This window comes from Eptesicus fuscus, chromosome 1 (assembly GCF_027574615.1).
Source record: "Eptesicus fuscus isolate TK198812 chromosome 1, DD_ASM_mEF_20220401, whole genome shotgun sequence".
NCBI lineage: Eukaryota > Metazoa > Chordata > Mammalia > Chiroptera > Vespertilionidae > Eptesicus > Eptesicus fuscus.
The window spans coordinates 78,212,956-78,227,036 of NC_072473.1; the positions used below are offsets into that span (position 1 = coordinate 78,212,956).

Here is a 14,081-nt window from a genome sequence, read left to right on the forward strand (position 1 = left end):
GGGTTAGTAAAATTTTCTGTTCAGGGTCATATCTATACTAATAAAAGCCTTGGGGGTGATCAGGCCAGCAGGGGAGGGTATTTGGGGGCAATCAGACCCGCAGAGGAGCAGTTAGGGGTCAATCAGGCCAGCAAGGAAGCAGTTAGGGGGCAATCAGGCAGGTAGGTGAGCGGTGAGGAGCCAGCAGTCCCGGATTGTGAGAAGGATGTCCAACTGCAGGATTAGGCCCGATTCCAGGAATCGGGCCTAATCCTGCAGTTGGACATCCCCCGAGGGGTCCCATATTAGAGAGGGTGCAAGCTGGGCCGAGGGACACCCTCCCCAGTGTACGAATTTCGTGCACCGGGCCTCTAGTCTATACTATAAAAGGCTAATATGCAAAGTGTCCCCTCAGGAGTTCGACCATGAGACCAGGAGTTCAATTGCTCGCTATGATGTGCACTGACCACCAGGGGGCAGTGCGGAGATGGTGGGGTGTTGAGGGAGTGAGGAAAGGAGGAGGCGGGGAGGCAAGGGGGAACCGCATGGTGGCAGCGCTTGGGTGGTGAGGGAAGGATGAGACGGGGAGGTGGGGAACCTGATCAGCCCTGATCACTGGCCAGGCCTTGGGACCTGACCCGTGCACAAGTTTCGTGCACCAGGGCTCTAGTTTGACTATACTGTGAGGAGATTTCACAATATATAATTTATTGGTATATTATTTATGAAATTAAAACCCTGTAATTTCAATTTTCTAGTTTATTTCTTTCTCATCTGTAACCCAAACAGCAATTATGCTTATCGGAAAATATAGCTCTCTTCAAGCATTATCCTCAAGTTTTGGCTGAGATAGGCTCTAAATACTAGCAGAGATCCCACATAAGGAAATCTACTAGAACTAGATTTTTTTCCCTTCTAACTTCCTTTCTGACTGGCACTTGTGATCAGATTTCTACTACCAGTTCTACCAGCAATGGGCTATGTAATAATTTGAGGCAATTCAAAACTAAAATTTTTAAATATTTTCTTTCTCTTCTCTCCCTCTATTTCCTTCAAAATAATTAAGTTGAGGTTGTTGAATACTAAGTTATCATAATTATATAACTAATTAAAATTAAAAGAGCTATATTTATAGAAACATGTAGTAATATGTCAATAATAATTGTCAAAACTACAGGAATGTTTAGCCCTACCATTAACTGAATAACATTTGCTTTATTGGTTTTGAAGTCGTAAGTGGAAACTGACCAGAGTAGACTTTTCAAAGTATTTATATACACTGAGTAGCCAGATTATTATGATCTCTGAACGCATAATAATCTGGCCACTCAGTGCATGAATTCGTGCATGGGTGGGGTCCAGCCAGCCAGGCCAGCGGGAGGGGACATGGGCAGTTGGCCGGCTTGCCTGATGGTCGAACTCCTGGTCAAGGGGACAATTTGCATATTAGCCTTTTATTATATAGGATATACACTGAGTGGCCAGATTATTATGCACTCAGAGATCATAATAATCTGGCCACTCAGTGTATACTAGAATACTAGAGGCCTGGTGCACAAATTCGTGTATGGGCCGGGCCAGCCCGTGGGGGCGCTGTGAGAGGCAGCTGGCCCCACTCCCGATGGGGTTGGGGGGTGCCGATCGGGAGTCGGCGGCTGGGTAGAGGGGCCACAGGAGGTTGGGGGGGGCCGATCAAGGCCCAATCAGGCCAATTGGCCACTGTAGCGGGCATCATAGCGACTGGTCATTTTGGTTGTTCCGGTGGCTTAACTTATATATAGATTATAGTATGATTCAATATAATAAGGAATTTATTCTGTACAAAATTATCTGAGATATCTAGACTAAACTTAGTATTTACCACACACATGTGCACATACACACTGTGGATATGAATAAAAGTCTACTGTATCATAACCTCTAAGGGAATGTGCCTCCAATGGCTCATTAATTAATTGTCTTGTAGATGCGGATGCTTTGTCTTTTTTAGGTGCTGCCTAGGCTGTCACTGTGGATAGAATCTAGTGAGAGGGATCCAAGATGAGGTCCAGAATCTCTGGGCAGAGACTCAGCCTTTAAGCCTTAGGAAAGCAGAGGAACTGCTTGCAGCCCTATAGTTGGGTACCTGTATTATGAGGCGATGAGCCCTTGGGATTTTTAAACTTAGTAGTGGTGAATTTTTTTTTCTGTTGGGGTTTACACTCTTACTATGATTGGCTGTAAGCAAGCTAACTAACCCTAATGTGTTGATTAAATTATATATATTAGTACATATGGAAGGTCTGCTACCCCCATCTAGCTGGCTGTACAGATATGCATGCACATCAGGCAGCCTTAGATTCTGATAAGATACTGATGAGTAGACACTCAATGGTAGGTAAGCAGCTGATAGATGTATAAATACTGATAAGATACTGATGAGTGGAGCCCTAGCCAGTTTGGCTCAGTGGATATAGCATCAGCCTGCAGACTGATGGGTACTGGGTTTGAGTCTGGTCAAGGGCACATGCCAGGTTGCAGGCTCGATCCCGAGTAGGGGCGTGTAGGAGGCAGCCAATTGGTGATTCTCTCACCATTGATGTTTCTATCTCTCTCTCCCTCTCCCTCTCTGAAATTATATATATATATCCTAAAGATACTGATGAGTGGACCCTCAATGGTAGGTAGGCAGCCCTCTTTTGCTGGTGTTAATAAGTGCTATGGTCAGAACTGGAACTTGAGTCACAATTCAAATGATAATTCTGAGTAGAGGAATTATTAGCGGTTTTCTCTTTATTTTTGTTTTAAACAATAAATGTATTCCTTTTTGTATTAAATTTATAATCAGGAAAAAATTCATGTTCTAGAAAGAGCCTTTCTGGCTTATTTATCTCCAATCAGCTAATGAATTTCCATTCTGGATAATCCTGCAGCTCTTCTACTCTATAACAAATCTGAAAGCTTCTCTGATTTTTTTACTTCTTTTCATCCCTGCACCATACTTATTTCATTTAACCTTTGTAGACCTATTTTCCTGGGTTGATGACCATATTTCCTGTTAAACTTTTTATGTCAGTATGGTTAAACCTCACTTCATCACTGATATGCTTTTTATTTTTACAAGAAAACATGAGATTACATGACCATATGTGATATAAATTCAGAATGATTTGTGTTTTATCACTCATATCTTAAAGGTTTCCCAACATTAGTGGATTCTGTATATTTTGTATTATTAAATTATTTTCTCTAGATAGTTGTTTGATCCTTCTGATTCTCAGTCATTATTGTGCTTGAAAATTCATAAATGACCTTACCTTTCATTCCTTTTTAACTGCAGGGGGAGAGAGGATTTCCAGGTTTGGAAGGCCATCCAGGTTTGCCTGGATTTCCAGGTCCAGAAGGGCCTCCAGGGCCTCAAGGACAGAAGGTATGTGTCAAGTTGCCAACCAGTAATACCAGAGGAATTAAGCCAGGTCACATAAATAAATAGGTGTCAAATCAACTAAAAAGTTGTTGACTTATAGCCAGAAACTAATATTTAAATAAAACAATAGAATAGCTGAGAGTTCTTCATTGGTTTAAAAAAATGAATATTACTGCCATAATAAAATGCTTTTGGAAGATGCTGTTAATTGTATGTGATTATTGGGATTCTTAACAAAAATTAACTTCTGTCAGGATTTTACCTGAACTGAAGAAAGCTGAATTGCCAGGTATCAGAGTAGCTGATTAAGACAGACAAATTGAAAGCAACAGTGAAGCTTTTAGCCACTGACTGTGACAGTATAATAAAAAAGTTAAACCAGATAAAGTGTCTACTTCCCCACTGTTCCATTTTTTTTCCTCAGGGAAGAGCACCAGTGAGGCTCAGATGGATCATCACAGACATGGAAAATTGTTTTACTGCTGAGAGAGCTTGGAGCAAAAAATTCCTGTTCTTTTTCATGGACCTAGGGGTGGGGTGGGGGAAGGGAAAGAGAAAAGAGTTGGAGTGGAAAACTACTAAGTCAAGAGTACAGAAAAAGTGTCCTCAAGGTTCCTCCCTCCCTCTTCCCCTGTCTTTTCACATAGGCTTCAGAGACCTTTCAATGTAAATATGTGTAAGAGCATGACCAGACAGGGGGCCAGAGCCCTTGACTCCAACTTCCTTCAGCGACTGCTAGGTATAGGATATGCACCAAGTCTGGTCTACAACAGGCCTTTGTAATTGTCTGTAGTTGGACCTGAAAAATCATACATATGATTTTAGCTAGGAGTCAGATGTCTCAATTCCATTCCTTGATATTTCAGGACCCATGTGAGAAACATAGGCTACCCCATTATGAACCTGAATGGGTTGGGCTTTGAAGGTAAAAAAAAACAAAAACAAAACACAGGGTAATTAATCTGAGGCCACAGTAGATAATGGTCATGATTAAAATCATTCCAAGTCTGCATGGGGGATTGAGTGTAACCATGAGCTCTAACCATTGCTAAGCCAGGAATAAATGACCCATAGCCCACCAGATCTACTTTAGAAAGTCAGGAGTCTTTTTTTCTTAAATCTTGTGATAGGAATTTCTACTTTGCCAATTTCAGTGATCTCAGTGCAACTTGAAATGCTGGCAATAGCAAGACTCCTCCTTGGTTGGCCAGCAGGAAGTTGAAGGCTATGCTGTTATTCAACACTAATTGGGCAAGAAGTTGAGGCCAGCTTTTTGTGCTTCCAAAGCTGAAGTAGTGTCATTAATGATTTCAGTAGAGGTAAAGGACAGGGTACACACTATGTTTTCTAATTGAATAACCCTGACATTGAGAAAAGTTGCCTGAAGTATACACATGAGCAGATAATAATATCACATGACAAATCTTCTGAGTAACTAGAGTCTACCTGGTTTTGAAGTTCTCTTTTTATTCTACTTAGTGTGATATGCTCAATGGGAGGGGCTTGTTTAAATATGTGGAAGTTTTTTATGAATGCCCCATAAGTAAATGTTACATTGGTAGGAATATCGAAAGCCTTACTTTTAGAAAAGAAATAATACCTAAAAGGGGGCACACACAGTGCTGGGAGTTTGAGTCATTAATTACCATGGGGCAGTCAGTTAGAAGACTTTCCTGGTGGGTAGTGTCCTTTAGTGGAATTGTAAAATTTGTGTATCGTGGGGGCAAGTATAGGAAAGGAGAAGCCCACCTCTATGGAGGTCAAAATAGCCCCAATGGCAGATCCCATATCTCTGTTCCCAGAAACTTCAGCTAATCTTATCTCAGAAAGGAACAAGTTGACATCTGAGGAGGCATTTTGTTTCTGTAGTGTCAGAGTCCAACTGTGGCAATGCAATCAGGTCCAGTGTAATAACTTTGGGGTATCTGAGGTATTAAAAATTCCATATTTAGATAAGTGTCCACTTACTGCATTTAGTGGCACAGCAGTCAGACATTAATCTGCCAGGTTGTGTTGTAGGTGACATATATAGCAATTTGTCAAATTTAGAGTGGTGTCAACCACCTGAGACAGGATTGTCAATGAATTTGGTGAAGTGGAAGTCTTACAGGTTATTCTATGGTAGAGAAAGAAGAGAGAATAGATCCATGTAACCTCTCCTTCAATTCCCAGGTTCATGATCCTGAAGGTGCTATCATCCTATCAGTTGGAAAGACTTTTCCCCATTGATTGCAATATGGGTAGTCTCTCCTATACCATGAGCAAAGATGGCATCTTATATGTATGTTAATATGGGGAATTGTAAGATTGGGAGAAATATATATATTTTTAAAATGTCTCTTTTGGTTCATTGCCCTTTACCATCTGTATTAGGTAGATTGGTGAACTGATATATGAAAGGGCATCTTCAGTTCATTTGCCTGAAGGAAAGTTGTTATAAAACTTAATTTTTTTCTATGTAATCGTGGCACATCCTGTCATTAGAGTAGGAATTCAAATGCATACTCATTAGGTAGTCATCCTAATAAAGGGGAAAATTAATTTAAATGCATAACTACATTTTAACACTTACATATACCAGAGCATGGAGTGTAGGGGTATGGTTGAGTATGATCTCCGAGGAGGTGGCATTATATCAAGGTAGTTTTGTTAGATTTAAAAGTGTTATGTTTGATCGAGCAATTGAATCAATACCCCTTCGCTGGGAACTGAGTTCCAGGCCATTTTGCAATGGACATTCCCTTTCGCTGAGACCACATTCCACTTGCTAAGACCATTATCTCTCCCCTCCAGACCTGCACAGAGAATTCTCTGCCTAGAAAAAGCCCACCAAAGTCCTTTAGAAACCTCTGATGCCTGTCACTGGGGGCTGGCGCCACTTTGGGACTCAACCACCTGGTGTGCAGATGATCGAATAAATTTGGAATCCCTCACCATTTTAGCCTGGTGCATTCTTCCTTCGGTGACCCTAACATTTGGTGCTAAAACATGAGGGGGTTCCATGGGCCATCATCCAGGCTTTGATTACTCTGAGTTTGCTACTCAGAGAGCAATAGTCAGTGGCAGCTCGTCCTGGGCTTATCTCTGAATCCTACTCGGGTGACTCAACTGCTGGCCTTGATTAGGCCTCCCTCCCTTATGGATCCTCCTAAACCAGCCAAGGAGGATGCTGATTCAGGAATCTTTCCTTCTCCATTGCTGATAATGCCTTACCACTTTAGCCTCATGCGTTTCTCCTTCAGCAACCCTAAGAAAGAGCAGAAGGGACCTGTGTTAAATTTTCTGAATAAAACTTTACACTAAGGAAAAAACAAGATTTTAAATGACTGCATAGACTCTGAGTAGATGAAACACTCTAGAGAATTCCCTTGTCCAATGAGGTGCAAAAACAATAGAATGTTTTCTGTGCATCCAAGAGTGGCACATAAGTAGCAGAGAGAAGTGAAAGAGTCACGTGGATGGAAATGAACACAACTCAGTGGCAATCCATGCAAACTATTGGTATGAGACATCTCAATGAATTCCCGCTTGGACTAGACTGTCTCACCCTTCAACAGCATGGAACTCCTCAAGCTCCCCATAGTTTAGGCAGTCTTGTGAAAATGAGATGGGAACTCAAATTGACTGAGAGAAAATTTCAGCTATATTAGTGCAATGAATGCTTTGAAACAGAAATTAAGAATCCAAATTTGGCAACACATCACATCTAGCATAATAAGAAACTATAGAAAAATAATTTTTTATTTCTTGCATCTGAGTTTACCTTGGATTAAGGGCTGAATTCCATGCACACCATGCTGAGAGGTAATAATTTTAATAAAATTGTGTCAGATTTAAAAAGTTAACTATATCAGAATTCATTTGGAATAATTTAGCATTAACTGGGACTATTCTACAGTAGTATGATCATTTTTAAAGGTGTGGTTGAATACAGTTTAAACTTAGAAAGCATTCCTGTTGTTTGATGTGATTCCATTTCAATATGCATAAAATGAGAAGGTTAGACTGCTTTCTAAATTTTTGGGATTCTGAATTTGACGCACTTTTGTCTCCAATATGACTTCATACTTTCCCACATAGCCAAATTTATACGTGTTATGTGATTGGGAATTATGGTACATGTGTATATGTTATCATATATACTAAATCTGCATACTCCTATATATGAAAGTTAAATGTATAAAACAAATATACATATATATGTATATATAAATGTTTCCAAAGCATTTATCTATTATTAAAAGTAAAGTTTCATTGCTGGTCTTGTAAGAGCTATACAATTTTCTTAAATATATACCTATAACTGCAGCAGTTCACCTATTTAAAAATTTTGGAATTCTATTCATTTTTATTCTTAAGACCACCTCAGATTTAAAGGCTACCTTATTGTATGTTTAAAATATATTATAACAGTGTGGTAGTTAATAAAACACTATTTTTTTCTTTTGACAAATAAATACATTTTAATTAAATTTTGGTAGATATACATTCACTTAATTCAAAGTAAATTAACATAAGGTATACTTGAAAAAAAATTGTCTTTCCACCAGTGTCCATTAGCCACTGAGTTCTCCATATCCCTTATAGGTACCCATTTATGTTATTTTCTTGCAGATACACTTTTAGTTACTTTTGTTTATAAAATGGTAATATATTTAACACATTATTTTACATTTGCTTTTTACTTAGTATACTTGTAGATATCCCATATCAGTATACACAAAACCTCATTATGTTTATAACTGCTTTTTATTTCATTGTGTGTATAAACCATAATAAGCTATCCCTCATTTAAGATAATTTAAGTAGTTTTCAAATTTTTGTTATTAAAAATAGTGTTACTAAGATATACATTTTTCAATTATAGTTTACTTTCAATATTATTTTGTATTGGTTTCCGGTGTACAGCATACTGGTTAGACAATAATATACTTTACACAGTGATCCCCTGATATTTCCAATACCTGCCTGGCACCATAATAGTTATTACAACATTATCGACTATATTCCCTATGCTGTACTTTACACCCCCATGACTATTTTGTAACTGCCAATTTGTACTTCTTAAACTCTTCACCTCTTTCACCCAGTAAGATATACAATGCTAATAATTTTATTTTCCCCAATAAGGCATTATATCTGTAAGGTTATTAGAAGTGGTATTGCTGAATCAGATGGTACACGTATTTAAATATTTTTATGAATATTGCTCCACAAGAAGTAATATGGTTAATTCTTTTTATTTTTCAATTACAATTTACTTTCAATATTATTTGTATAGGTTTCAGGTATACAGCATAATGGTTAGACAATCATTATATGATTTATTCTTTTTTAATATTTTTAAAAATTGATTTTTATAGAGAGAGGAAGGGAGAGGGAGAGAGAAACATCAATGTGAGATGTCTTATTTCTGCCTTTAGTGGGAAAACACAAAATATTCATTGTGCAAATGGTCTTTTAGTTGTTTAAAAATAGAATTAAGTTTTCTTAAATCTCATTAGAAGTACATCTATTGTGGAAAGAGTAGAATATTAAGGTTTTGTAAAAGCAAGGTATGGTAGGCAGAATAATACCCCCTAAAGATATCCATGACATAATCCTCAGAACAACTGAAATTAAGTTTGCAGATGGAATTAAAGTTGGTAATCAGCTGGTCTTAAACAAGGGAGATTATTCTAGACTAGAGGCCCAGTGCACAAAATTCGTGCATGGGAGGGAGGGTGTTCCCTCAGCCCGGCCTGCACCCTCTCCAATCTGGGACCCCTCGGGGGATGACTGCTGGCTTCTAACCACTTGCCTGCCTGCCTGCCTGCCTGCCTGATTGCTCCTAACTGCTTCTGCCTGCCAGCCTGATCGTCCCCTAACCACTCCCCTGCCAGCCTGATTGACACCTGACTGCTCCCCTGCTGGCCTGATCACCTCCAACTGCCTTCTCCTGCCGGCCTGATCACCCCCAACTGCATCGGGAAGGGGGCAGCAAAAAATAGAAGACATCCCTCCCTATTGCACACAGACCCTATGTACAGGTCCACCTGGCCCAGGCTGGCGGGATGCTTGGCACATTCTCGGATCCCTGCTCAGGGGTGGGAGGGGTGACTGGTGGCAGCACACGTGAGAGGGGACCTCCAGGTGGCCACTCTGGTCCTGACTACTGGTCCTGGCACTTCCTGGTCCTCAGTTCCTTCTTGGTCCTGTCTGCAGCCCTAGTTCCCCTACCTGGCTCAGCCTCCCCTCTCCATCCTGGCCTCAGATGGCCCCCTTGGCTCCTGGGGGCTCTGTCCTTCCCTCCCAGCCTGGAGGTCCTGATCGGAGGTTATGGCTTCTCAGAGACAGCCCTGTCACTCGTGTTCACACAGGGGAAGGGGTGCGTGTGGCAGAAGCAGCTGTGTAAATGAGGGTACAGGGGCAAGTCCTCCAGGGTCATTTGGACAGTTTGCTGATGATGCACATCAGGGCTGTGTTCTTGTCCTTGAGGCATTGGTTGTCAGCCTGGAGGTTGGACAGGTCCTTCAGCTCCTCTTTCAGCTTAGCAGCCTTGTGTTCCAGGGCCCTGCACTCAAATCTCTCCAGCTCCAGGAGGGCCAGCCTCTGTGCAAAGCTCTCCTGCCTCTGCTTGGCACACTCCAGCTCCACCTTGAGCTGTGCCAGCCATTAATGTGGTCTCCATCAGGGCCTCACGAAATCTCTCATTCTCAACACGCATCTCTGTGTAGAGCTTCCTGAAGCCTCCCTCGGGCTCTTCTGATTCAGGCTGGGGTTCTGGGTTAAGGGCCTGCTGCCTCCAGGGTGAAGGGCTGGATTTTGGGCTGATGTCCGCTGGCTTCACCTCCTCCCCCTCCGCAGGCCCTCTGCCCTCCTTGCCAACTCTGCGGTACTCCCTGGAGGCCTGTGGTCCCTGTCCCTGCCCATCAGGCACCTCTACTCTCTGGGCAGGGCCATTAGAATTCTCAACCCCAGGGACTCGGGGCTGCCAGGAAGGGTCCAGGCTCTGTGCAGCCCACTCTTGATTGGGATGGGAGAGTCTGATCAGGCTGGTTGGGGGATGGGCCGCAAGGTTGGCCGGCCCCATCCCCTGATTGGGCCGGTTCTGTGGCTACAGTGGGTGGCGACAGTTCACTGGAGCGGGTGGGAGCCTCCACTGCCTGCGGGAGCCGGGGGGAGGGACCGTGAGGTCAGTAGTTCAGCCCACTTGCCAGTCAATGCCACTTCATGGCAACCGGTTGTTTGGTTGTTTCAGTCATCACAGCCCCTGGCTTTTTATATATATGGATTGTCTGTGTGGCCCTAGTGTAATCACAAGGGTTCTTTAAATGTAGAAGAAGAAGGCAGAAGAAGCAGTGTCAGAGTGACTTAAGTTATAAAGAATCATTCAGCCATTACTGGCTTTGAAGGTTTAAGAAGGCCATGAGCTGAAGAATGCTGGTGGCTCTAGAACAGGGGTGGGGAACCTTTTTTTCTGCCATGGGCCATTTGGATATATATAACATCATTCGAGGGCCATACAAAATTATCAACTTAAAAATTAGCCTGTTATACAAATACATATCTATCAACAAGTGAATCTAAAAATCGAGTGAATAAAAAATCGGATGAACAGAATAAACTGGTGAACATAATAGAATCAGGGGCATAGAAAGGGAGTGGACTGACAATTCTAGGAGAGAAGGGGGTGTGGGGGAGTGCGGGAAGAGACTGGACAAAAATCGAACACCTATGGACGAGGACAATGGGGGGCGTTAAGGGCATGGGGTGGAGTGGGAACCGGATGGAGAGGAGCTATGGGGAGAAAAAAGAGGAACAACTGTAATAATCTGAACAATAAAGACTAATTTTAAAAAATTAGCCTGTTATAATTTGGTCAAACATTGAAGTAACTCACCCTTAATGCTTTGGCAGAGCCAAACCTAATGATTTTGTGGGCCCTATGCGGCCCTCAGGCTGGACATTCCCCATCCCTGCTCTAGAAGTTGGAAAAAAAGATAGGAAGTGGATTCTTCCCCTAAAACAGGTTGAGAACCGCTAGCAGGGTCGCCTAAGACCATCGGAAAACACAGATATTTACATTACGATTCATTAACAGTAGCAAAATTAAAGTTATGAAGTAGCAACGAAAATAATTTTATGGTTGGGGGTCACCACAGCGTGGGGAACTATATTAAAGGGTCGCGGCATTAGGAAGGTTGAGAACCACTGCCCTAAAGCCTTCAGAAAGTAACACAGCTCTGCCACTGGAACACCTATCATACTTCTGACTTCCAGAAATGTAAGGTTGTGCTGTTTTAGCTGCAATGTTTATAGTAATTTATAACAGCAGCAGAGGAAACAAATATGCAAGGTAACCTTTTCTCAAAATAAAACTTTTCACAGAAGCCCCACATAAAACAGATAAAAACAGAGCTGTGCTAATTGAAGGAGGGCTGTGTCATAGTGATAGAGGAGGTTGGACAGGCCCTTCAGCTCCTCTTTCAGCTCAGCAGCCTTGTGCTCCAGGGCCCTGCACTCAAATCTCTCCAGCTCCAGGGGGGCAGGCCTTTTTATCATATAATAACTTACCTCAGTACTTTCCGTTTCAATAATACTAGTAAATACTTTTTCCTTGGGTATGTAAATTTCTCAATAATCTTCACTAAGGTTCACAAAAATTTAATGATCTCATTTTATAATAAAAAATTGGTTATTTGAGGGCTATTTGAAAGGGAAAAACCAAGTATGTTGTATTTTTCAGGGTGATGATGGAAATCCAGGGCCACCAGGACCAAAAGGGATCAGAGTAAGTGATATGTGCTTATATGTCAAATATGTTGTTGGTAAAAACAGAGAAAAAGCAAATGAAGTGTTATGAGACAACAGAAGAAAAGACTCACATTGAAATGCAAAAATATTCAGTCTTCAAAAAATTCAAAGAGTTGCTATATGTCTACAATTAGCCCTTAGTATTTGGATAGTTATATTTACATATACAGATGTCTATACACACTAATGTAAGAATATTTTAAAGTAGCTTATGGTTAAAAATTACAAAGTGGCCGAAACCGGTTTGGCTCAGTGGATAGAGCGTCGGCCTGCGGACTGAAAGGTCCCAGGTTCGATTCCGGTCAAAGGCATGTACCTTGGTTGCGGGCACATCCCCAGTGGGGGGTGTGCAGGAGGCAGCTGATCAATGTTTCTCTCTCATTGATGTTTCTAACTCTCTATCCCTCTCTCTTCCTCTCTGTGAAAAATCAATAAAATATAGTTAAAAAAATAATAGCTTTAAAAAAAATAAAAAAAATTACAAAGTGATTCATTCTAACAAATTGCCAATTCACTTAAAATACTAGTATATATCATACAAATGGTTTAAACCAGAAATTTCTAATCATTGTGATCATCTCAGTTCTCTAGTTTAACAGGGCTGGGCCCTCAGACTGTGTACCCTCCCAGTGTTATCATATACACATATTATAATTTTGTGTATCTTGAAGAGAATACATGGGAATCAATGGTTTAAACCACTGTGTTAAAGAGTAACTATTTTTTGGAAGAATACAACATTACTTCAATATACTTAAAAACTCATTCCATATTCAGATTTCCTCAATTGTCTCAAAGATGTCTTTTTATAATTGATTTGTTCTAACCAGAATCGAAGCAAATTACATATATTGCATTTGGTTGGTGTATTTATTAAGATTCTTTACCATGCCATTGGAGAAACTGGGTCATTTGTATTATACTATGTTCCACATTCTGAAAGTAAGTGATTGTTTATTCATGATGTCATTTAAATTGTTCCTCTGTTCCCCAATATTTTCTGCAAATTGGAGGTTGCCTTGGAAGAGGTACTAGAGAACTTTCTGGGGATACAGAAAGAGCTGTACACTTAAGATTTGTCAATTTTACAGTATGTAAATTATACTGCAAAAACTAAAGAAAATAGAAACATGTACCAATAAAAAAATCTTGATGTGTTTGTAACCATCAAGTGTGTGGTTCAGAACATTTCTCAGAAGAATTATATATATATCCATCACTTCAATAAAGTTTTGTGACTAGTGAAAAAAAATAACACTTTATAGGTCATGCTATGTACTTTATATTCAATTACTTCTTATGGCCCAAATATCTGTCTAATCCCCCTTTTTATGCTAGGTTTAATCAGTGGTCTCAGGATTATGAGCCTGATTCTGCCAACAAAAATGTCCCCATCAGCTTTCACTTAGTGGTGTAGCATCCATCCATGATCATTGTCTAGATCCATTTTTTTTTTCATTCAGAGTTGCAAAGTGATGATTTTAAAAATTCTATTAACCCTTCATTTATTAGCTAGAATTGTAATTTATCAGCTGGAATTCTAATATGGTAATGAGTTGCTATACCAGCAACTTCAAGTGATGATGAAGGAAGGTTGTTTTGAATGTATTATCCTTACAAACACATGGAATTTATTAGTTTCAAACAATTGTGCTCATTATTCTTTTATATATATATTTATTTGTTATTGTTTAAAGTATTACATATGTCACCTTTTTCCCCCATTGACACCCCACCGTCCACTCCCACCCCTGAGGGCAAGACCCCACCGCCCCAGTGTCCGTGTCCATTGGTTATGCTAATATGCATGCATATAAGTCCAAATTATGCCATCTTTGGTCTGTGGATGCCCTTTCAAGTTGGTCCCTGTCCTGTTCCCTTTTGACAAAACTCTATTGAT

General features: G+C 40.6%; 1 protein-coding gene across 2 annotated transcripts in view; it reads left to right on the top strand.

Annotated features, from left to right (window-relative positions):
* COL4A5 (collagen type IV alpha 5 chain) overlaps nt 1–14,081 on the top strand; it is a 309,426-nt gene that overhangs the window by 126,109 nt on the left and 169,236 nt on the right. For both annotated transcript variants that reach the window (XM_054723296.1, XM_054723239.1), the window contains exons 3-4: nt 3,299–3,388; nt 12,114–12,158. In XM_054723296.1, coding sequence (XP_054579271.1) covers nt 3,299–3,388; nt 12,114–12,158 — 135 coding nt within the window. The remainder of the gene's footprint in view (nt 1–3,298; nt 3,389–12,113; nt 12,159–14,081) is intronic.